General features: G+C 45.8%; 1 protein-coding gene across 1 annotated transcript in view; it reads right to left on the bottom strand.

Moving 5' to 3' along the window:
- cep112 (centrosomal protein 112) overlaps positions 1 to 26,242 on the bottom strand; it is a gene marked incomplete at its 5' end in the record, with an annotated part of 140,662 nt that overhangs the window by 46,980 nt on the left and 67,440 nt on the right. Inside the window, 3 exons of the mRNA XM_080010122.1 lie at positions 9,383 to 9,565; positions 16,187 to 16,294; positions 20,548 to 20,683. Of these exons, the coding sequence (XP_079866248.1) occupies positions 9,383 to 9,565; positions 16,187 to 16,294; positions 20,548 to 20,683 (427 nt within the window). The remainder of the gene's footprint in view (positions 1 to 9,382; positions 9,566 to 16,186; positions 16,295 to 20,547; positions 20,684 to 26,242) is intronic.

The following is a 26,242-nucleotide window of genomic DNA, read 5'->3' as shown; positions in this document are numbered from 1 at the left end:
TGCTTTCTCTGACCCGTCTCTTTGTACTGCCCGGCCTTGACTTTGGCCAGAGCTTTGATAGCAGCGCCAGGGAAGGGCCATGTGACACATAGGGAAAGAATGCTAATGAGCCATAATGCCACGGTCTGACACCTCTGGAGACTTGATCCGGCGGTGTCCACAGCTTTGGATATGCTACCCCTCTGTCAAAGACTCACTACTTCATCAATCAAAGAAACAAGATCGTTTATGGAAGCATCTGACGGTAAATGATTACAGATGAATGAACAAACTGATAAAAAAAAAAAGCTGCAATCTCCACTTTGTTTGGCACATTTTAAGCGTGAACATATAAGAAATATTGTATGTATGAAGGAAGGAAGGGTTTGGATTTGGAGCTTTACTGGGGGATAATCTGTCTCCAGTATGAGCATAGAGACAGAATAGAGCGGTGGTGGCCAACCCTTGTATTGCTCTAGTGTAGTTTATAGTTTATACTGTGCTGCCTTACAAAATGTTCCAAAAGCTTCATATTTAATTTGCTTATTGATGAAACAAAAAACGATAAAAGAAAAAAAAAAAGTAGCTTTTCATAAAAAAAAGACATTTATCTTTTATGAATTCATTTTGAAATCTTAATGTAGGCGGGCCGCGTTCTATGGGACTCAGGTTGGCCACCATTGGAATATCAAATAATAGCATTTTTTTATGACTGATAGCAGACCCTCGTCAACTGATCATTAACCGTTATCCAACAATATCAAAATATTATGCCACTGTCCCCCGGAAAATGGAATTATGAATAAGGGGAATCAAAATTATATTTTTAAACGCAAACCGCACTCCGTGTGTATTGATCAGGTAGAGATGTGGGGGCGAGTGGGGTACAGCCCTAGAAATCTCTTTATTATTATTATTATTATTATTATTATTAGTAGTAGTATTATTAATAATAATTATCATTATTAATTAAGTGATAGAATGGCTCTATAATATTATTATGTGATATATTATATCATATAATAATAACTGTTTAACTGTCAAATCAAAATTCTTATTTTTGGTTAACAGTTAAATGGTTCATTATTAACATCCCTAATTATGACTATTACAACAGTAGAGTGATGCTGTCGCCCTCTGGATGCTCTGCGTTTGACTGAGGACAGGCTTATTGATTGTACTTTATTGACTCCCTCTCATAACCTTACCCGTCAATGATCAGCTGTTCCTGGGATTCGTTGTTCCTATTTCTTATGATGTTTTAAACACTGGCTCTAAATCAATGATCAGATGTCACATTTGCACCACCTCCCTTCTCCATCATACACTGCTGTTCCGGCACAGAGTGGCTGGGAGAGGATCTGTGGTTGCAGGGAGCACTGACTGTCTGAGCCTTTTATATACGGCCAAATCACATCTGAACCGTCGACCTCGAACAGCCCATTTGTTATATAGAGACATGGATAAAAACATCAAATATCAAAATTATATAACCATCAAAAGGGTCTCAACAAATGGCAAAAAAAAAGACCATACTTTTTGGTGCCCAGATGCAATAAACTCATCTGGAATGAACTATTACAAAGATACGAAACTTGATTTATTTTACTTCATTGGGCCAATACCTGGTTGGCGCGGTCTGCCTGCCCCTTCTGCCGCCTCCCCCTCATAAATACCCCTTCTGCCTCCACCGTCTCTATTAATCTCTAATTCTACCGCCGAGCACTCTGCTAACACCCCTTCCAGCCCCCCCAATACCACTTCTACCCCCCTCCACTGTTACCCCTTCTGCCCCCCCAGCAATAATATTCATACTGGCCTCTCACAAATACCCCTTCGACCTCCCCTCTCTTAACTAATACCCCTTCGACCTCCCCTCTCTTAACTAATACCCCTTCTGCCTCCCTACATCTCAGAAATACCCCTTCTACCCCCTTCTACTAATACCAGCCTCCCCCTCTACACTAATAACCCCATCCATTAACACCCCTTCTACCCCTCCCTCTCCACGAGTGCCCGGGCATCCCAGGACAACGCAGCGCTAAGGCAATCAGAGGGAAAGTGTCTGAAGTCTTTTTTGGCAAACGCTGGGGAGAATCACAGAGACTTCAAAGCATCGTCACAAAAAACACCCAGATGCCATGCTTCTCTGTCACACACACACACACACACACACACACACACACCCGCACACGCACACACACTCACACACACACACACACACACACGCTATCACAGGCGTACAGTAGCAGGATAGGAGGCAAATGAACGAGCACAAACATCCCCGTGGCTTCCCCTGCATCAGCAGCCTCCCTGCTCCGCTCGTGCCTTCAAGGGCAGACAACTCGGAGATCTGAGCCCAAAATAGCCTTTAATCTATAATTCTCTCTCTAACAAGTCTGGATGATCCGCCTTCCGGAAAAAAAGTATTTTAAGGGGCCGGGATGTAATCCGAGGCGAGTGGACTCACTGGCCGTGACGGGGCAGAAAGTCGGGGAGGGAGCCGTCACGCGGCGGCGCGGCCGGCAACGGGGCCCCAAACGGAGACGTCCGTTTGTGACGAGGACGGCGGGTCGGGCGAACGGCGCGGGATGGAACCGCGTCGTCTCCAGAGGCGATAAGAGAATTCTGAGCAGGGACAGAGCGCGGGACGCGGAGATGAGCGGGAGGAGGGAGGAAGCGTGGGTGGTACGGAGCCAAATAAAGATGATGAAAACATAATGTGTACATCTGAACTGTGCTCCATGCAGGCTGGTGGGGTGAGGTTACATAACCCTGCACAACAGGTTATTTGTTTGCTAAGATGAACCAAACGGACTCTTTAGGAATTATAGTAAAATAAGCGCAAGATGTAGATGTGAGGCTCTTCAGTCAATTGCTTGTAATAAAATATGCTGTCTTACAGTTACACATGACACATTTTAAAACATTAAAAGCAAAACAAGAAATTAAATGTGGTTTTCTTTGTTTTTTTCGTCACACCTGCCCTGGCTGTTTCCATTTTGTGCCTCGACCCAAACGCGACCGTCGTTTATCGTTCAAAATCTACGTTCAGATGTGATTTGAGACCGTTCGACAGGCCGTCAGTTTTTAATGATCAAAGCGGAAGCAGCGGCCTGTAGAGCAGAGCCTCTTTCATTTGCAGCTCCACGTTTTATGTGATGGTTTCAACAGCTTTCGGGGTCAAGGTATAAAAACCATGTGATACACCACATATTCATAATTGTATACACTGTTTCACATTCCAGAGAAATAGTCCTCTGGTTCAAAAATAATGATAATAATGTATTGAATAATAACTTAATGTAGCATAATGTCAAAAGTTAAAAAAAAAAGAAACAATGAGCGGTGTCAATTTATAATTTTGGTATCAAACTTGTCACATTCTGTACACACAATAAGAGCGTGCACCTCCATATTAAGAGTGAACTGCAGTGCAGCTCAGCAAGCAGCGTGTTGTAATCAAATGTTAAGCTCTTATTTTCAGCTCCTTAAAAATGTGTGCGTGTCGGCGCAGTGGTGACGCCCAACTGCGACCGGCAGCGCGAGGTGGGGGCCCGCCCGGCGATGTCGGACCCCTTTTTCCGTTAAATGACGACAAATGCCAGGAGAAGCGCTGACCGCGTGCGCAGGGTTAGCCGACCGCCTTTCTTCCTCCGCGTCAGATATCCATTCAGCTCCCGTCGCCGCCCCCTTCATTTGACTGGCCTTCATCACTTACACGGGAATGAAACTCTTTGAAGGTTTGACGGCATCATTATTGGGCCCATCACGGCGCAGGGGAGAGAGCTCCCGAGGATCCCACGCACGCTCTCGCCCATGCTGTTTGAAGACCAGATGGCGCGTTCGTTTCTTTGGAAAAGACAGATTTTTTTTTCGGGAAGATAATACCTATAAATATGAGTGTTGGAGGAGTCGGTAGAAGGTAAAAAAAAAAATAATAATAATAAAATAAAAATGATGGGAAAACAGAACAATCAAACAGTTCTATTGTTCCAAAAATGTGTAAATGATTTATAATGCCGGCCATACTTTTTGAAGTGAAATGTGTGGAGGGGATTACAGCGGCAAAGCCTCACAGCATGAATGGAGATGTTTGACTCGTTTGTCGTATAAAACAACTAACTTCCTCAGTGTTCTTTAGCATATCCGCTGAGATCGACCGTACCAAAATGGCTCCACAGGGTGGTGTATTTTCAGGGCAAGTGAAAAATTGCTGAGTTACTCATAGATAATTCACTTTGATGGCTTGTGTGGACTCATTTCACACGACAGCATCAAGTGAACCTTCCAATCAAAGCTTCCTGTCAGAGATGTACACAGCTACCTTCACCACCATCCTACCCAATTTTATATCATACATATCACCATATCTGCTTATATATTTAAAATGTTGAAGATTCAATTGTGTGTGTGTGTGTGTGTATATATATATATATATATATATATATATATATATATATATATATATATATATATATATATATGCACACACACACACACACACACACACTGGACACTCTATTAGGTATACACCTTGCTAGTACCAGGTTGGACCCTTTTGCCTTCAGAACTGCCTTAGTTCTTCGCGGCATAGATTCAACAAGGTGTTGGAAACATTCCTCAGAGAGTTTGCTCCACATTGACACGACAGCATCACGCAGCTGCTGCAGATTTGAGGGCTGCACATCCATGATGCCAATCTCCCGTTCCACCACCTCCCAAAGCTGCTCTACTGGATTGAGATCTGGTGACTGTGGAGGCCATTGGAGTACAAGTACAAGTTCGAGTGATTATTTGTCACATACATACACATACAGTGAACTCATTGTCATGTTCAACAAACCAGTTTGAGATGATTTCAGCTTTGTGACATGGTGCATTATACTGCTGGAAGTAGCCATTGGAAGATGGGTGCACTGTGCTCATAAAGGGATGGACTCACCGGCCACTTTATTAGATACACCACTTCAATCGCTTGTGAACAAATAGCTAATCAGCCAATCACATGGCAGCAACTCATTGCATTTAGGCATGTAGACATGGTGAGGATGACTTGCTGGTTTATAAACACACACACACACACACACACACACACACACACACACACACACACACACACACACACACACACACACACACACACACACACACACACACACACACACACACACACGCACACGCACACGCACACACACACACACGGCGAGGTGCTGTTGATCAGTTGTTAGGTGTGGTCTTGGTCTCATGATGTCAAATGTGAACAGCATGATGAAGAGGACTTTAAATACTAATTCTAAATGAACCAGGAAATGTATTGGTCGATTCATGGATCAAACACCTGTTGTGAATTTTGCCGTTCAGCTCCTTGTTAGAGAACAGAAAGTTGTGCAAAAAGTACTGAAACACTGAACAGTTGGACGTGTGCATTCAAAAATTTAGAGAAGGTCAAATTAAGTTCACCTGTAAAGGTTATAGTGCATTTTAGGTTCATCCTGAAATTTCACCCAAATACGAATATCCCTCACTTTTTGTGAGTAGTGTGTCTGTATATATATATATATATATATATATATATATATATATATTTATGCTGTTACATATTATTATATATATACAGTATATATCATTATATGAGGCAGCAGTTGTTGAAGTTGATGTGTTGAAGCAGCGTAAGGATCTGAGCCACTTTGACAAGGAGCACATTGTGATGCTGGACGACTGGGTCAGAGCATCTCCAAAAGCACAGGTCTTGTGGCTGTTCCCGCTATGCAGTGGTTACTACCTACCAAACGTGCTCCAAGGAAGGACGACCGGTGAACCGGCGACAGGGTCATGGACGCCCAAGGCTCATTGATGCACGTGGGGATGCGCGTCTGGTTGGATCCCACAGAAGAACTACTGTAGCACAAAGTGTTGAAACAGTGAATGTTGCTATGATAGAAAGGTGTAGAACACACAGTGCATGGCAGCTTGCTGCGTATGGGAGCGCTCAGAGTGTCCATGCTGACCCCTGTCCACCCCTGAAAGCACCTACAATGGACATGTAGGCAAAACTGGACCATGGAGCAATGGAAGAAGGTGGCCTGGTCTGATGAATCACCTTTTCTTCTACATCATGTGGATGGGTGGGGTTAGGGTCCGATCAGATGGAGCATCTGTGGGATGTGTTGTAACAACAAGCCCGATCCATGGGGGCCCCACCTCCAACTTCCAGGACTTAAAGGATCTGCTGCTAACGTCTTGGTGCCAGATACCACAGGACACCTTCAGAGGTCTGGTGGAGTCCATGCCTCCACGGGTCATGGCTGTTTTGGTGACACGAGGGGGAGCGACACAACATTAGTGGTTATTAGTGGTGGTTTTGTGGGTTTTTGTGTATTAGTGGTGTCTGATTGAGATATATCTTGACAATATCTTGATGAGCCAAATGTATTTATATAGCCCTTAATCACTGCACAGTCTCAAAGGGGTCTTTGCAAATTACACACATACATACATATACATACACACACACACACACACACACACACACACACACACACACACACACACACACACACTTAGTCACACCCACACACACACATATATACACACATAAAAATAAAGGGATAATTGTCAAATCATGAGGACTAGTGAGGAACATATGAACATATTCAGACGAGGCCTTTTTAATCGTGGTTACAGACATGCAATGACGATCAAAACGTCCTCATGGGGGCACGCTCACAGTCGACCTTCTTTAATGAGCTGCCAGCACACAACAGCAGATTGACTCTGGCTACACATTTCATCACTCTAGACAGAGCGCCAAGTTAACAATGCCTCCATTGCTTCTCCACCCCCCAAAAAAATATTTAAGCAATGATTTTAAGTTGTTGTTAGGAAAGAAAATCCCACTTTGGTCCTCAGGGCTTTACATTTTGGGTTAGTTGACTATGTCGATGAGATAACTACACAGACCTCAAACCCAACGTCTTTGTTATAACTCTGTGTGATGTCATAACTGGCAACACCACAGACAGTAACACCAGCTGAAAGGAGCAAATCTAGACAACTGTATTAGCATGTTAAGCAGCAAAAATCCACCTTTTAAATAACAAAAGATGGTCTTGTTTCTTTCGACCTTCAGGACAATAACAAACCCTGATGGGAGAACGAGGGATCTCGCGCCAACTTTTAGTTTTGTTTCTGGTCTCAGCCATGACTCATCGGTTCCCTTCCTCAAACATGAGGAAAGAGTCAGGAATTCTATTTATTAGCTCTCGACCACATCAAGGGGTTGAGGGGGCATAACTCATCTGAGAAGTGTATGACTGACGTCCACTCCGCCTCCGCCCAGAGGCTCTCCAAAAAAAAAAAAAACCACACACACACACACACACACAAAAAAGAAAAGAAAAGCAGGCAACCGTCCTTCCAGGGATACAGGAAGGATTAGAGCTGGTTGAGGAGAGAGCTCAGATCTTGGCGCTGATTGGTCACATGCCGCTCTATGATAATATCACTGTCTGTCTGACACGTCCATTAGCCAGAATCCAGCCCTCCCTCTCCCCCTGCGCCTGAACGGAAACGTTGGAGCCCTTCCCGTTTACTATTCCACATCAGGCGGGGCGTGTGATCCCAACTCTTGAACGCTGCGCGAGTAAACAGGAACTGCCATTATCGAATCAATGCGGCGGGGAGGAAAGTTTGTTTTTCCCCGGCGCCGCCTCCCGAGATCTGCCATTTGTCAGGTGGAGCGTCACTTTGACACTGAATGTCATCCTGAGTGAAAGCTTCTTCCAAACACCCCATCACGTGGCGACTGGTGTCACCGACCATCACCGTGACTGACGTCTCCCCAGAAATATAGTTACATGGTGAGAGCCGAAGAGTCTGAAGTTTTTTACAAACAACTGGAAAATAAAATCCCGCACGTGGTGCGTCGGGACCACAACCAAAAATCACGTCAACGCCAAGGCGTGGCAGACGGCCTTGTCCGTCTGCCACGCCTTGCACTAAACAGCTGTCTCCAAATGACGAGTTGAAGAACACTTGACGTTCTCGCTCAAAACAAACGACCATTTCTGCTGTTTACACTGTTCTGAGATTCACTGATATCAGTGAAAAGTCCATTGATGTAGGAATAAATTCATGTCCAATGATGAGTACAAACAATTGGCACTTTTAATTATTAGTGCCAAATGTATGTGATACATACAACACACTCATCAGAGCTTAACACAAGGGGGGGGGATGTAGGTTTTGTACCGTTCGCTAAAATTGTGTGGCGTTCATTTGCAGTTGGGTTGTCAGCCACCAACGGTGCTCAGAGACCGCTGGAAGCACCGTTTGTCCAGAAATACAGCAGACGGCCGGCCGGACCCCTGTCTGTGATAAAAGCAGAGACACAAAATTCTCTCCACGCCGGCAATGTCGATTTCGTCGGAAAGCTTGAGGAGTCGAATGCATCCCCAGTCGGGGGCTTGTCTGTCAAGCGGTTCCCCACAGAGCTGCATGCTAGCCCGGGCTGGAGAGGGGCGAGGGGAGCGCAGGGGGTGAGGGAGGAGGACCCGCTGCTGTCTTGGCTAAATGGTAACAAAACAGACCTACGCCGTCAGGGACTTCCATCAATACCTTCCCAAATGCCATGCACTCATTGTGGCCATCCGTGCTGTAATAAGAGAACAAGCGCTGTTTTCCAGAGGGATGTGGCTACCTGCGGTGAGAAGAATGGCAGGCACAGCCGCCCTTCGGCGGGGGTACGAGGCGCTTGACGCCGGTCTTTGGCTGATACGGAACCCAGCCGTCCCGGGGAAAAGAAAAGGCAAATGCAACCCAGGGTTTTAGAATAAAAGGCCGGAGCACAGCAGAACATAAAGATTTCCCTTCCTTCATCCGGCTACCTGTGGTTTCCGCATTTCAAGTCCTTTCACTTGTAGTCCGAAACCCTGCTGCGGTAACAATTTTTTTTCCTAAGAATTACACTGGAAGTTAGCGCAGCGGGATTTTCTTTTTCATTCTTTAATCTACGTTTACTTTTTCTATTCCGCGACTCCTCATACAAAATATTTTTTTTCCCGCAGGTAAAATACACTTTTCTTTAAAAAGAAAACAAAAAACAAAAACTAAAATTAAAAAAACCACATATCAAAATTGTCCCCGGCGCGTCGAAAACACAAGCGCCTACGAAATAAATTTTTTTAAAACATACACACGTGCACACACACACACGCAGGCATTAGAAATAGCTACGTACCAGCATGTGAAAAACTATCACATCCCACTGCGCTTTTGAAACCCCAGAAAACATCAGTGGGCAAAACAAACAAAAAAAAAAAAAAAAAAAAAAAGAGAGGATGTCCAAGGGAGAGCGGCGGGTGAGGGTGTGTGTGTCTGTGGATCAGGGGAGACCCCCTACCTTGGCATCGCGCCTCCTCCACTCCTGGGTGTGCTGCTGGTGCTGTTGCAGGGCGGCCCTGGCCTCCTTCTCCAGGCGGCTCACCTCCCGCTGGCGCTCCTGGACCAAGCCGTCCCGCTCGGCGCTGCACTGCTGCTGCAGCCGCGTCCTCTCCTGCTCCTGCTGCACGCGCTGCTCAGCCATCTGATTGGACAAGCAGTCAAGGAGAGACTTCATCAACCAACACACACACGGAGCAGCCCTGTCGTCATGACAACTTGTCCGTCCATCCATCCATCCATCCATCTTTTCTTTTTCGCCGTCCATTCTGTGGACCCCCGCCGTCCGCTCCGCCACCCGACTAAGAGGTGTGCACGGCGAGAAAGAAAATTAGCAAAAACTTTGTCCATTTTTTTCCTTTGTTTTTTATTTTTATTTTTTCAAAGTAGTGAGAGTACAATGTAATTCAGCATGCTTACTTCGTTCCCTGCTGACTCCCCAACCCATACCCTCCGCCCCCCTCCTAAAGTCGTACCAAATGTACGTGCACATGCCAGCCCTCAATGTCCCGGCCCCCTCTCTCGTCAAAATCTGTCCCCCCTTGTCCCTCTTTGCAGTCGGCATATAAAAGAGCAGCTCGTTTGGACTGTGCATACAAGCTGGATGGGGTAAGCCATCTGGCAGCGCTAGCTACCCGGTGCCCCATGCTATGCGTCTGACAGCATAGGAAAATCGGCTTAGGACAGCGTGTACGACCGTCATTATACGTCGAATCAGAAAACACAAGGAGAGGATGAGGAAGCCAACTTTGGACGTGTAGACGGGAATTTTACGGCGGAGCGGAATGATGCTTGATCATGCCGCGTTTACCAATAATCCAATACTCTCCCTGACGGACGGATAAATCATTTGGAAATGCCTGTTTTTTGCGGGATTCCCTGATAATGATCGTTTAGGAATCTATATCCATATTTTCTGTGTTTTGACATTATATTGGACAACGCTCTACAAGCAGTTTGTTTTTCAGCAATTGTGGCAATCATCAGGGCTGCTATAGGGTGTTTGGAGGCAGAGCAATGCAAATCACCGGACGACAACGCTAGTAGCATCGCTGCATAATAAGTTACACATAATACAATAGGCAATGACAAACCACAATCAACTGATCCCAAAGCTAAAGCAGGACTGTATCCCCGCATGGCTTCGAGTAGAATCACCTGCTGTGAGGTAAGCCATTCCCAGGCTCTGCAGCGCTCCCACTCCCCCATGGCGGGGAGACAAGTGACCCCCATCTCTGTCCTGCCGCGCAGCCCCAGCCAGAGCCCTAAAAAGCCAGCAGGGGCCCGGGGCCCGCTCGCCTCCTTGCTTTGAAGCTAATCCCCCTGCACATTGTGTTTGATGGCACCCTACCTGGCCTGCCAGAGGAGGAGATATCCCGAGGCTCCAGCCATCCCTCCCCGGACCATCTATCCCCAGACGCCATATCCTATTCATATCCTATTCAGTGTGATGAATGGGAGCGGTCTACAGGAAGCTACAATCGGTCCACAGCGCAGAGGGGACAAGCACAATAGAAACTTCTGCTTGGCGGCCAAGAATGCACCCTTCAACTTGGGAAATTTCAGAAATTCGCTAAACACAGCACAATGCACTACCCAAAGGAAGGTCGAAACTCACATGCATGCACTGTACGGCAGCTCAATCCATAAACCACGCTACAATGAATCGACACTCCTTTTTTTACTTAAATATTAGACTTAACTAGATCCCACGGCGAAAGGAAACACTGCAACGGCTCTTCTCCCACTGACAATACATTAATTGGACCTACGGCAACAATGCAGGAGTCATGCAGGGTCAGAGTCCTACCCCAGTTTAACTTACAGCCTGACTGGCAGACTGACAGCAAGGCGAGTGCTAACTGAGCAGCACGCACGGCGACCGGAGGAAAAGTAAATCGGCAAAGCGCATCCAAGCTCCCTGATCAGTCCTGTTAAAAGTCTCAGGCTGTGGGCTGCAAAGGACCAAAGGGATCTGAGGTAAAACAAGGGTGTAAAAAAAAAATTTTTTTTTTTTTAAAAAGGATGAAGTAGATCCATTTTTGGGGGGAGGGGTGGAAACGGCGAAGGGACACAAAAAAAAACACAAACACAAACACAAACGAAGCCGCCGAGAAGAAGAGAAGCATCACCCGGCGCGCAGAGGAGGATGCTGGGCGCTGCGACTCTTAAAGGGGCCGAAATCGGCGGTTATGAAGGAAAGCTGAATCGGCTGCGGCGCAGCGGGGCGCCGCAGATACAGAGCGGGCCGGGTGTTACCGCACAGCACGACTCCTGTCGGCTTTGGGCTAAAGCGGTGGTGTGTGCGGCAGCGTGTGCGTGCGTATTTGCATGCATTACACACAGTGAGAGAGGACAGTGAGGTAATGGAATTCAAAAAGCTCACTGGGGGGCGGGGGGCTGCAGGGGGGGGGGGGGGGGGGCACCCTGTCTGGTCTCATCGGGGAGCTTGAATTGGGTTTGAGAAGGGAGTGAGAGCTAAAAGAAAATTAAAAAAGGAGGGGAAGTAGGCAGGGGTTGACAATAACTCTCTACATCCACTGGCACTGGGATAGTTTATTTTAGCGTTGAATCATTCATCTCCTTAGGTAAGGGTTTTAATCACTGTGTGAGTGTTTAATGACGGTTACAAGTATAAATGAAGAACATCTTGACCAGGAGCAGGGGTTTTAAAAGAAACATAATGGTAGTACAGCAGTTTACTCGCCAACTTCAACTATATAAGATAAATAACCTCCAGAGCCAGACTGGTGCCCAAATATAATGCCAGTAACTACTTAAAGCTGTTACGCTCCTTTTTACACAAGTGATATGGTCTCCGAGGCCCCGAAACATGTCTTTGAAGTTAGTAGCTGAAAAAAAAACACTCACATTATGCATTCTAGCCATTGTAACATGCCTCTATATCCCTCTTGTTGCAAAACGGGCTGTTTAAGTGGGAGGAGCCCCGAGGTCTGTGAGCCTTGTTTAAAAGTTTGTTCCCACTTCGGTTGCTGTTCTCCAACCTTGCGGATGGAGCAGATGACCATATAAGGAGATCCGTGACCAGCTGACGTCACCTTGCACAGAGTAGACAAAGCCTTTTAAAAAGGTGCGTTCAGAGCGGTCGGAATCCTGAGCCTTTTGTTCACAGCCTTTACTTTGTCGTTACTTTATCCCAATATTTGACACTTTGGCCAAGCCTAATATGAACATCCCACATTCTAATATTATATATATGACAGAAAATGAACAAAAGCTCAACAGGTCCCTTGAATGTACACATTGGAGCCCTGCCACAAACTGGGTGCTGAGTCGCTGGGTGGTTAAAGCACTTTTTTTTTTTTTCTCCCCACTCCTATTCCACTATTATTCTTTACTCTCCTCTACTGCTGTGATTCTGAAATCTGTGACGCAGAATAAAGTGGAACATTTCTTCCATTTGGGTTTGTGGACTGGGCCCGTAAAGGCTGTATTAACGTTGCCTCTATTGAGCCCAGTGGAAGAATAGTAGAGAATAGGGCTGAATATCGGGCAGGATCTTTCAGGATCTTTGATTCGATATTGATGGGAGGGCCCGAGAGGAGATTCTACATCGATATATTGACATTTTATATACAATGACAATTGCTGCCAACTTTTCAGTCTACTATCTGACACGCATTAAAAATGTATGGAGTAAATTCAGTGGAATAGTAATGCTAATATTTCCATTCATTTGTACTTACTGACGCTGGTATTTAATTTAAATGGAAAATGTTCAAACCGTTATCAAACGGTACAATTGAATCACATCCCATTATCATTTGTTTTAACCCAGGCCCAGTAGAGAATGTAAGCATATCAGCCTGAGTGGGAATGAGTGTGTGTATCTATGTTACACACTTGCTGCAATGAGGAGCGCTCTTGACGTGCCAGCCAGACATTTGAAAAGTGGTTCCAGATTAGAGCTTCCCTTGTGCTCGCGGGTCACGCCTCTTATCTTAAACAGCCATTCGACCGCCCCGCGTCAAGGACGAGGCCCCTGGCGGGTCGCCGTGACGTCCGGCTGTCACACGGGTCAATAGGAAACAACTCCTTCATACACGGCTCCCCTCTTTAAAGTCCCATTGAAGCCGCCCCCGTGGAATGTTCTTTGTGAATGGCTGAATGCACCAACTTGACCCCGGCGACCCACAGACACTGATCGCTGGGGAGTGACACACAAACACGCACGGGTGAACGGGTGCACGTTGAGGGAGAAGCGCCGACCGGAGCCCCCGAGCCCACGTGCGTACGTCTTACGACTGGGAACGCGAGCGCACTCCCTCCCGAAACCTCTACGCCTCGCGCCCCAATCTGTGAGGCCGGCTCTCAATGCAAGCCTTACACCACTTCAGCAAACACACAGAGCCTTTATGGCTGCACATCTTTATCAAAAGCCTTTCTTGTTTTGTTCCTTCGCTAAAGCTGATTAACTCTGTTGGAATATGTTTCCCAATCCTCAACTTGTCAGTTTATTTATTTATTTATTTTTATTCCTGAAATACACATCTTAGCCCCTCAGAAAGACAAAACCTCAATCTCTACACTGATGAAAGCATATGGTAACCGCGTCAGTCCAGCTGAACAAAAAAACATCCTTTTTAATACACATTTAGTGTGTTTAATAGTGGAACTGACAGCTAATCTCTTTGTTATGACAATGTTTTCTCCGGCAGCGTCTTAAAAAGCCCACCCCCCCCACTCAGATTACATTTGCTGGACATTTCAAACGGCCCTTGAAGCAACGCAAAGCGCACGCCTTCTCAGACGGCTCCAATCAGAGCTTACCTATCAGCGCCATTATTATAACAAACAAAACCATCCCGCCATGGTCCGAATTGATGATTAAATCCAATTTCTGGATTTCTTGGCATAAACACTGCCCTCACATCCTCCACCCGGGACCATCTTCGGCAATTGACACGCGGTAAAGAAGCCCATCTGGATGGGAAATGAGCTGTGGTCACGGTTATTAGCCGGCAGGTTGAGTGCTCCTTTGGCTTTGCGGGCGTCTGGGAATCACTCACGTTTTTGGATAAAGATGGGACAAAGAGATTTTGCACTCGTTAGAACCGTGTCTCCAGACCCACACGGTGTCACGTGGTTTGGGTCACACGTTTTACAATATAACACGAAGAAAATTTTGATGCGAAGGTAGAGCAATTGCTGACGGCGAATGTAAAGGTTTTATATTTTAAAAATTGCAATTGTCAGCGCCAGGTAAATGAAATCAGCCTCATTCAGATTGAATGGCACGGGTTGGACTACAAACTTTTACAAACATGAATTTACACCGATATAAAAATATAAAAACAAATATGAAGGAATGTTTTGAGAAACTCAACAGTCCAAAAGATATGACATTTTTCCACTTGGGAAAACTGGAACCGTCTTTTCTCCCAAATATTCCTTCTTTTCATCTCATGTTTTTTTCATTTTTTTTTTCTGGGGAACTTGAGGTGGCTTGACATATTTTGTCCCTAGCGACAATTTACTGACCTCTACTAGCCGTGCTGCTTCATGAAATCCATCGTGACGTCCTGCATTTTCTGCTAAATGTGGACCGAAATGTGGACCGAAACAATGGAACGCTGGGATGGCCAGGGGAAAATTTTGCTCATTGTCAACCCCTGCGTTGTCAATTGCCTTGGATGATATAGACACGTCACCCCAACAATTTATAACAGGAAAAAAGGTAGAAAATCAACAAAGTGCTCATTGAGGTGGAAAAACAAAATCAAAGCTCGGCTAAAATGACATTTAGAACATTAAAATGATATATTGTCATATCTGCCACCCCGTCCCAATATAAATCTGAGCATTCTCTGGTGATAAGTTCCATTTCTGTGAGTTAATTGATGCTGGTAAGAGCTGTTATCCAATCAGAAAGCTAGTTTTCAACAAAGCACGAAAGCTGTTGTTCTTAAGATTCCTTATCGCAGCTCACCAGTGGATATTGGGCGATAATGGAACCTTGCGTCTGCCAACGCAGATTGAATTAAGAAGTTTCAATCTGGGAAAGGTTGAGATATTTTATTGAGATATTCCATCTAGACTCTGGCGCGTGTCTCCGTTATCACCGGGAAGTAATCAGGCGGAACAGATGGGGAGGAATAACAGACGATTCATTACAGATTTGGACCCTCCTCGCTGGCTCCGACAGACTCCGAATGCGGAGAGATGACAACAATAGCGATGATGATGATGATGAGGGTCATAGTTGCTCCGAAGCAGCATCCATGATGGCTCAAAGCCACCTGGATGCTATGCCAGAAAATATCAGACCGGGTTAAAGTAAATGGAAAAACAAACTTATCACTAGACCAATAAAGACTTTGGGGTCTTTATTTGTGCGTATATTTCTTCTAATGTGTGTCTTGGTTGTGATTTTGAAAATATTTTTTTCCACAAAGAGGATGTAAGGGCTTAAAGAGGGTTATACTCAGAGCCGTGGTTGGCGTAATTGACAGGTCTCTCGCTCATGTTTGAGCGGGGCGGCCATGCTTCTTCCTTCCTCCGACCGTCTGGTGGTTTCACTGGCTCCTCACAGAGACTCCACCCCGCCGCCCAAATGACCAAAGCTCTAGCCAAGATGGTGGCGAGCACAAACCCAAACTAGAGGCGTCAAATCATCTCTCGTAAACCCACGGGGTGACCGTCACATACGCTGCGACCATTTTAATCCACCATCTACGGTTGCACAAGGTCAACGGGGGAGGGAGTGAGACAGAGTGAGGACGATGGAGACGGACACCACACGGACCTGCTGCTCCTGTCTCTGTCTCAGAGCGTCGAGCTGCTGGGAGAACTCCTTGGTCTGGCTCTCTCTGAGGGACTCGGAGCGGGTGAGTTCTGCCGCCACCTTCTCCATCTGAAAGCACACAGAGAAGGGCGGCGGTTATTATCGTTGATATTATTATTTACCAACCGACCCTTTAAATCTTTATTTAGAGTAATGTTCAATCTGAAAGCCTCAGTTTCATTTGTCATATCTATTTATTTTGACATGTTTCATACAGATATTCTTCTGTCGGTCACCCATAACCCAAAGAACAAGGTGGATGGTGGAGCAGATCTCCCACATCAGGATCTGCTGTGACCACCATTTGCTTGTTGCAGCGCAACACATCTGCTTCACATGGAGTTAGGGCTGAAGGATTTGGGAAAATAATCGAATGGAGATTTATTTTAGATCAATATTGTGTTTTAGTCTATGATTTCTTTTTAAGTTCCTTATCTTCTGTATTATTCGCTAAACACAAACAATACATCTTTCTATAGTATGACCAACACAAAACTGGATACAACCTATAAACTGCTCTTTCCTGTCGGCCACGCCCACGTGTTATGAGGAAATTAGATAAATTATGAATAACAAATATTTATTTAACTATTGAATTTTAAATAAGATAATCCTTCAATCACAGAACAATATTGAGTAATTGATTTAACTTCAAGCCTTGTAATTGTTCAAAACTGAAAATGAACATTCAAAAAATATGCAGCGTTTCAAAACAAATGTATTATTTTTTATGAAAATGTTGTGTGCAAACGTCCAAGTTGTGGGATATTTGTGTGAGGTGGAATGCGCTGTTGTATCCACAGCATCTCAAAGATGCCAGAGCATAGGGCTGGTGAGAACACAGGCGGTGGAAGAATTTCCAAAATCTCTGAACCGGTGTTGAAGGCGGCTCATTGCCGTGAAATGGACATTGATGACTGTGGCAACAGCTCTAGTGGACGTTCCTGGCACGCTGCCGAAAAACTTGAGGCATCTGTGGCATGCAAATTTTAGAGTGGCCTTTAATTGTCCCCTTCAAAAGAACACACGTGTCCTGATCATGCTGTTTAACAAGCGTCTTGATACGCCACACCTGTCCAGTAGATGGATTATCAAATCATCAAAATAAACAAAATTCAGAAAAATAAAGAAATACCATATTTTTGGGGCCGAATTTAAAAGACGAGCTCTTTGTGAGCGTTTTTTTTTACCTCATCTCATGCAAAATTGGAGCAAAAAACAAAAGCAAAAGCGAACGCGTTTTTATCTTTGTTAATTATATGTTCATTATCTCAAAGACACAAATATTTGGGCACTGCGACGCTGATAAGCATTGGACGGAAGGACTTACAACTATTACTCAAGTGACGAGGAACGACGACCTGTAACTTCCGAAATGACAGTACACTGGGACAGGGCTAAGTGTCGTGCTAGGAGAGCCTAAATATGTTTTCAATAATCTACTTAATGGGCTCAAGTGTCATTTGAACTGTCCACGCAACAAAGATTTGATTCCAAACGTATTATTTTTTCTGTCAGGCAAAATAGGGCAGGCCTCTTCCTTCAGAATGGATTCTAACAGTGGAATGATTTAAAAATGAGAGGGGGAGGAATAGTGGGAGGAGAGAGGGGGAGAGAGAGAGAGAGAGAGAGAGAGAGAGAGAGAGAGAGTGCTAAATATAATCCATTTAGATACTGTAAGAAACCTGCGTGCTGAGAAGAAGACAGAGAGAGAGAGAGAGAGAGAGACAGATGAAGAGGAGACGGAGGCCCCGAAAACCCAGAGTCTTTTGAAGTACTTCGCTCTCTTAACGTCAAAGACTGCGGAGCGAGAACGTGATGGAGTGATGCCGAATTTTGGGGGGTGGGGGAAGCAAGATAGGGGAGAGCTAGATGGAGAGAAGGATGACAGGGATGCAGAAGAGTCTCTCTCTCTCTCTCTCTCTCTCTCTCTCTCTCTCTCTCTCTCTCTCCTCTCTCTCTCTCTCTCTCTCTCTCTCTCTCTCTCTCTCTCTCTCTCTCTCTCTCTCTCTCTCTCTCTCTCTCTCTCTCTCTCTCTCTCTCTCTCTCTCTCTCTCTCTCCCCTTTGATGTGGGTTGAGGATTAAGTCAGATTGGAGATTGGGATGCCAGGGGCCCGCGAGGGAGCGGAGAAGCAGGCAGGGAAATGGGAGGATGAGAGAGGGAGGGAAAAACGAGCAGAAACGCAGCAGCTCAGAAATGTTCCAATCTAGTTTGTCGGGTGCGGGCAAAGGTGGCTTTGAGGAGAACACCGCGCACGCCCATTTGCACGGGTGCAGGCATCAGCGCCCCACAAACATCATGTACTAACTTTGTTATGAGGAGGCCAACCTGCCGCCCAGAGCCTGCAGATCTCCGTGATGCGTGATGCAGCCCACCAATGGATGGTGAAGAAATTAAAGGGATACTCCTGTTCTTGGGGAAAGTTTTGTGTCTATCTTACCCTGATTCGACCGAGAAGGTTGATACCCATTTCGTCCCTGTGTGTCCGGTACCGAGATAGCGTAGGGCTACATGCTGACTGTGTTAAGCTCAGTGCAAAGCTGCAGAGGGGACTCGATAAGACGAGCGCCTGTGGAATTTCAACCAAAAACAGCAGTATACACAGTATTTAAAATTGATTATTTTTATTTCTCAATACGCCTTTATGATTTGATTCATCAATTCGCTAAAGGAAATATTAAGCGTTTGTACCATTTTGGGATTGGATGCACTCATAATTGCTCTGCGGGCCGCACTGTACAAATACTTGTGCCCAAGCCACACATGCACAAACAAGTAGTGTAATTGAGAAAATAAAGGTTTCCGATCGCCCCGCCCTGCTGACACACTCTCTAACTCAACTCCCTAACAACTCCTTAAAAACTAACGTCGGAGACCTCTTTTGCTGCCGCTCAGTCAATAGAGCCCACACACAGCCTTAAACCCAAAAGTGCCGGAGTGGAGGCGCGCTGCCTCGGCTGACTTGTAGCAGCTCAGCGTCAGAAGTTTACAGGCGAGCGGGCATCGATCGGAGCGCTCTCCCAGCGAGCGGCGGCCGACGCAGCCAGGGGCACCGGGCGCCCGGCCGGGCCTGACGTACCAATTAGAGCGGCTGCCTTGCGACGGCAGGGCCCACTCTCCCACCGCCCACCAACACCCTGCCGGCCCACGGCAGACCCGGCGGAAGTCGGCGCTTAGTGGAGGGAGGGAGGAAGGAGCGCAGTTCAAACCCCTGATCAGTGTAATGAATGAATTTATTTATTTGGAGCGGCTTTAAACGAGAGATAATGGTCCGGGGGATGTTTTGTTCTCTGCTCTTATGTTGCTTTTCCTATTTCTAACGGCAAATGTATAAACGCATTGACAGAGAGAGTGTTAGATGGTGTAACAGTGCATATTAAAGCACCCTCCCCCTGAGAAAATGCGATTTAGCGATTCCCAATAATAAATGCGAATTTAACCTCTCTGCAATATTTATGAAAGCTTGCAATTTTGCGAAATTCATGCACCTTTTATGCATTAAATTACCAACTCAACGGAGTGTTGAGACTTGTCACCCCTTCTAGGAGAAGACAGAGCCTGCGTCCCGTGCCTATATATTGAATTTAAAGTTTATTTTATAGGCTTATTACTGAAACTGAAGGAAAAGCACAGTATTTACTGTTTGGTATCTTTGAGCCCATAATTCCAGTTGTTTCTGTGAAATTGAGAATGAGTTATTATCATAGGAAGTGATTTTATATGACAATATATCTTTATGTTACATATATTTATATATATTTTAATTTTCTTTCTTTGAAATAGCAACTTGCGATTTTTGCCAATTCTGATGCAAAAAAAAAAAAACAACGGAAAAACCCCCCCCCCCAAAAAACTTCACAAATCGATCAATGCAGCGCAGGTTTTGAGAAAAGTTGCTGTAAAATGGAGCATTTTTTGTTGCAGCAAATCACAAAAAACTCAAAATACCAGAGGGAAAACATATTAGACACAGACACAGAAAGAAAGGCACACAGACATACAGAGCACTCTGCGCCCTGGTGTTTGTGTGAGTGTATGTTGTTGTTCCATGCACACACCAGTGTGATAACGGACATCTGTGCTGCCTGGGTGTGATCGCTGTCCGTCAACCAGACGCATCTCTTTGTGGCCATGTGAGCGAGCACAAGATGAAAAGAAAGTTCATAGTGCACATGTGTCCAATTAACAGTAGGGTGAATAACTGGTTGGTGCCTATGCACAAGACTAGATGGTCTGTAATGCTGTGTATGAGCAACGTGAATAACGTGTGTGTGTGTGTGTGTGTGTGTGTGTGTGTGTGGGTGCGTGTGTGTGTCCCACCTTTAATTTCATATCATTGTAGGTCTTCTCAGAGCTGAGCTCCACCTGTTTCTTGTACTGCTCCAGGCTGGACTCCGCCTGCTGCGCCTGCTGCTGCATGGCGTCTCGGGTTCTATCTAGCTGGCCTCCTGCCTCCCTGAAACACACACACATACACATGTTTAGTCACACCACCATGGATGTGCACATAAACACACCCACGCAAAGAGAAAAGAATAGATGGAGAACAGGTGTATGTATGCAGCCTGCCGCCACAGCAGGAAGACCGACCGGCACTCAGAAAGGAAGATCTTATCTCGGTGTTCATTAACGCAACTGCAACACTGAACACACACACACACACACACACACACACACACACACACACACACACACACACACACACACTTCACGCTGATCTGACGGAGTCTCTTGCGCCTCAATTTTAAGGGACATTCCACCGCAGAGCAAAGCGAGTGGTTCTGCAGATCAAACCGTAACTGTGTGTTGAATGGAGCTCAGTGGCAGGACAGTGCAGCTCGAGCGAGCAGAGTAGACTTTGTGCCGTAATAAGCCTTTTGGTAGAGCAGGAGACCAGGTTGTGTGAAGTTAATTAGGTTGAATCACTGGATTTCCTGAGTCTACATGACATAACACCATACTAGAAGCTGCAGAAAAGTGGTAAGTTTCTCAACGGTAAAGCGGTCGGCAAGGTTGTGCTATGAACATTTATAAATGATGGGAACATTTCAAAGAGGCCCGGGTTGAAAAATATCATAAAAATAATAAAAATATAATTTAATGGAGGTGAACAACCAGTGTAAACAACCAGTAAGATGTAAGGATCAGCAGGACTCGTTGGACAGCACCCATCCATCCTATATCTTGACCCACTTCATCCTTTGAGCATCAGGCAGGGAGACCCCGACGTGACACACCATTCACATAGATGGATAAGTTAGGGTCTCCAACGAGACGAAGCCGCAGCCAGATACAAGACATCGAACCCAGGTCTATGGAGCCGCTGCCCACGGCTCCACGGATCGCAGTGCATCTACAACTGATAGGTGGCTTCCTGTGAGCTGCAGCACCCACTGTGTCATGAAGGCCTCCTGTTTGTGTATTTGTGAGATAAATATTTGTGAAAGTGTTGGTCTTCCAAGCGTGTCCCATAAAGTGTGTAGGTTTACGCCTCCCAAGCTCCCTCTGAGCTAATAGACAAACGCTGTGCAAGCATAATTATTCCAACGGACAGACACCCGAGAGGAGCAACGAGCTTTCTGTCTGGTCGGCCGAGGCTGTTGGAACTAATTACACTGTCCTGCGGCCATTTCAACAGTACATTGAAACACCCCAGATGCCAGCAGGGGAGTATTTAACTGCACGTATCGCCGTCGTTTTTTTTTAGAGCAAAGGTGACAAACTGGATTACCCTCCACTGCTAAGTCCCAGAATTCCATTCAAAAGTGCAACTTTTTTATAATTTTTTTTCAACATCCCTGTATTGGTTTTAAGACGAACACTTGGTTTTCTAACTCGCCACACTGGTTCATCAATTTCACCGTGGCTGCCTTTCACTTCTTGCGTGCGTATTGCATCCTCGCCGGGAACGGCAGATCAACGGAAACAGCGTATGGAGTTGCACATACAAAAGTGAAATACCGTCTTAAAAAAAAAAATAATAATAATAATAAATAAAAAAATCAAATATGATTTCCTATGAAGCAGAGAGGAGATGCGCTCCCCTTCAAAGTTGCCGACGTCTTCACGAGCAACCGGAGCGAATGCTGGGCCCACAACGCCCAACGAAAGGCTGAAGGATATTCCAGGACGGTGCCTTTTGATGTGAAGAATGGGGAAACATTCACGGAGGTGTTTGTTTGGTTGTGTGTGTGTGTGTGTGGTGTGTGTGTACTCTAATTTGAAACTTTCTTTCATGGGGAGAATTCCTCATCAGGACACGGCCCGGCAACATGGCCCGGCAACACGTCGGTAACAACAGGAACTACGGGCATCAGAAAAAGAAAAACAAAAAAAAAAAAACAAAAAAAAAAAACACGCGAACGGCGGTTACATTTTCGTTAAATGATTCATGTTTTCACCTCCCGTGACTTTTGAAATAGTGATGCTCCCTGTTTGCAAAGGTGTTTTACCCTGAAGGGAGGAACAGAAACATCCAGACAGAGACGGAGGGAGGGATGAAAAGACACTGACAGACTTTATTTTTCTCCTTCCACTGTCTAACTGGAAGGTTCCACGCAGGAGATAATAACAACAACAAGCTCCAAACGAAGGCGACTGAAGGAGGAGGGGAGCGACGAGAAAAAAGGATGAACGAGGGAAGAAAACAGGGCTGAAGAGAGAAAAAGGAATGTGCAAGCCTCCTCTGTTCTTTATAGAGCTCCGTTTTCTTTGTAATTTTGGTCTCTCTTATGTTGGACATCAAACGGCGGAGAAATTGTTTCTCCTATTTTATTTTTTTTTTTTCACCCCAATTTTTGTGTACTCTGTAATTATTAATCAGCCTCGTTGCATGACTGCCTTCGGGGCTCGAGCAGACACAAAGGCTGGCGGAGAGACTGAGATGGAAAAATAAAAAGAGAGAAAAGAAAGAAAGACGGAAAAGAGGATGTCACAGAAATAGCCAAGTTCTGAAACTTCCAAGGCGGAGGAAAGATGAGTGTGTGTGTGTATGTGTGTGTGTGTGTGTGTAATAATAAAGTTTGCGTGTGTGTGTGTGTGTGTGTGTGTGTGAGAGAGAGAGAGAGAGAGAGAGTGTCAGCCCGAGCCTTTGTGAGATACTGACGTATGGCATCTTAAGCTAGTATGACTAAGTCGGAGTGAGCTTCCGGCTGTGGAGCTTGGAGAAAAACCGAAAGTTTCCGCAGTTGAATTAAACTATATCGCAGATTTAAATTCTGAAACGCGAGTTTTGAAAAGCAACACGTTAAAGGCAAGTTAAGTGTGTGTTTGTCTGCCGGAGTACGCCCTTGTGTGTGTGTGTGTGTGTGTGTGTGTGTGTGTGTGTGTGTGTGTGTGTGTGAGGCCACCAGAGATGCAGACAGCGTGTCACCATCAATAACAGAGCAACGAGGGTGAGATGACAGGATGGAGGAAAAAGACTGAGGGAGGCCTGGCAGAGAAAGCAAGAGACAGAGAGAGAGAGCAAGAGAGAGGGAGAGAGGGAGGGAGGGAGAAAGGGAAGAGAGGGCGTGAGGCACGGAGGAGAAGAAAGAAGGTCTAGAAAGGAGGAGAAAGGATGCCAGCTTTGGGGCGGCCTGTTGGCTTAAAATGGCTCTATGGTCAGAAGAGTGGAAGGAGAGGAGACTCAAATTAGAGATGTGCCTTCCCGGGAGAGGAAGTCCTCTCATCTCCGACTCCTGGACAGAGGGAGGGGGGGGGGGGGGGGGGGGGGGGGTGAAGCAGCTTCCGCCATTCAGCCGCCTAAAAGACAGGAGGAACTCAGTGGGTGTCGGCGTACGGCGGACCGCGCTAACCGCACGACGCCTCGTGGGCACGTGTGTGTGTGTGTGTGTGTGTGTGTGTGTGTGTGTATAATTGACTGTGCATACATATAGTACATGCTCAAAGTGCCCTGACATAGAGACTGGCACAGTGTGCAGACTAAGCACATGTTGAGGTATGCAACACACACACACACACCAACAGCTCTAGCTCGTGCATTTCTCATATGACGGCTGTATTTAGGATACGTAAGGAACAGACGTACAAACATAGTACATAAGCATGAGGACGCCTCTGGTCTCTTTTTGGAAAAAGAGAGAAGTGTGTGTGTGTGTGTGTGTGTGTGTGTGTGTGTGTGTGTGTGTGTGTGTGTGTGTGTGTGTGTGTGTGTGTGTGTGTGTGTGTGTGTGTGTGTGTGTGTGTGTGTGTGTGTGTGTGTGTGTGTGTGTGTGTGTGTGCCACCGTGCACACGCTTCCCTCTGTGAGCTCATCCAAACGGAATGATAACGAATCCACAGACACATCAAAGGGGCCGGGGTAAAAAAATAAAAAAAATAAAATAAAATAAATAAAAAAGGGGGAGCAGATGAAAAAGCAGAAAGAAAATGCAAAACTGAAATATTCAGTGCCCTATGAAGCAAAAGAAAAAAAAAAAAATCTGACTCGGTTCTCATCCCTCTCCCCGGAGAAAGAGGAAGAGACAAACACAGAGAGAGAGAGACAGGCCACAAATAAGCGAGTGCATGTGAGAGAGAGGCAACAAAAAGTACGAGGGGATATCAGAGAGAGAGAGAGGGAGGGAGGGAGAGGGCGAACGAGATGGATATGGAAGGAGCGAAGAGAGACAGAGACCGATGGAGGGAGAGAAACTGGGGGAGAAAGAGAGGGAGGGACAGAGTCAAGAGGGTGAAAATGGCTGCGCTGGAAGGCTTTAAAAGGAACATGCAAATGCAGCCGGTTCAGAAACAACAGGCCCGCAGCTGTGTATGAAATAAAATGGCCGCCCATTCAGTCCACAGGCGGGAGAGAGGAAACACATGTCGTCAAGCTTAACTGTGTCTCCCCGCCCCCTTTCTGCATCCGGGGACTTGCGAGGTGCGGCTCATGCGCCACATCGGAACCAGCAGACTGCAAAGTTGGAATTTTCAAAATTCCCCCAGCAGCGGATGGGGAGTTCAGCGCCTTGCTCAGGGGAACCCCTGTAGTCATGGCGTGACATATACGAGTTTCAACCCCTCCAGGCACGGCTGGCTCAACCTCAAGCCCACGCCTTCCCACCAGGTTCATGGATTAAAGGACATATTATGAAAAAGCCATTTTTTCGGGTTTACATGTGGGTCGCTGATGGTTCTACTTGCGCACACACACACACGCACACACACAATAAAACAACCCGGTCTGTTTGTAGTGATCTGTCTTTTCCAGAAAACATGTCCTGAAACGACCCGTTCACATTTGCAGCCCAACCCTTCGCCACGTTGGGCTTCAGTAGAATTAGAACCGCCCCCCGTCTGAGTAGCTCCATCCACAACTGGAGCGCCACCGGCAAGTGCTGTTGGCTGCACACTGTGCACAGATCAGCACAAATCTTAAGGGGGGGGAAAAAAAATAAAAATAATACAAACTGCCTGTGAAGAAAATGTAAATATTTAAAAATAATTCTACTGTTTCATTAAAAGACAAAACAAAAAAAGGTAGACTGTGGCACGCGATCTGCTGTGCGTTTCTCTAAACAAGTGTGTTTTTATTAGAGCGTCAAGCACCCAAGATGCAGACACACTATTGCTTTTTTACGTTTTATTATTATTATTATTATTACTATTATTCCAACACTTCTTTTTCTTCACCATGTTCCCACCAGTCACTTTTTAAGGACATTAGGCACATTCAGACATTGGTCTCAATCGTGAAAATCTATCGACCCATCATGATGTGTCTCCTCATGGTCTACAACCTTGATGCAGACACCACTGACTTCCCCAATCAGATTTTCTGCCATTTCGAATTTTCTGAAAAACAATCTTTCGACATCTGAGGCCATTTGTCTAATTTCTACCAAACCAACTTTGTTCACTTCCTTTCACTCCCTTCTATAAAAGCATCCGTAGAGTTTTGAAAATCCTCTCAATTTCGCCGCTACAGGTGCAAATGTATTGGCAACATTGCCGCATAAACAGGAAGTAGGCGTATCTTCTGAACACCTCGTCCGATTTTCACAAAACCTGGTTCCCAAGACCAGTTCTCTACTGGA

This window comes from Zeus faber (genome assembly GCF_960531495.2).
Source record: "Zeus faber genome assembly, chromosome: 11".
Lineage (NCBI taxonomy): Eukaryota > Metazoa > Chordata > Actinopteri > Zeiformes > Zeidae > Zeus > Zeus faber.
Note: the sequence above shows the minus strand (reverse complement) of the source record. Positions and strands in the feature narration are given on the sequence as shown.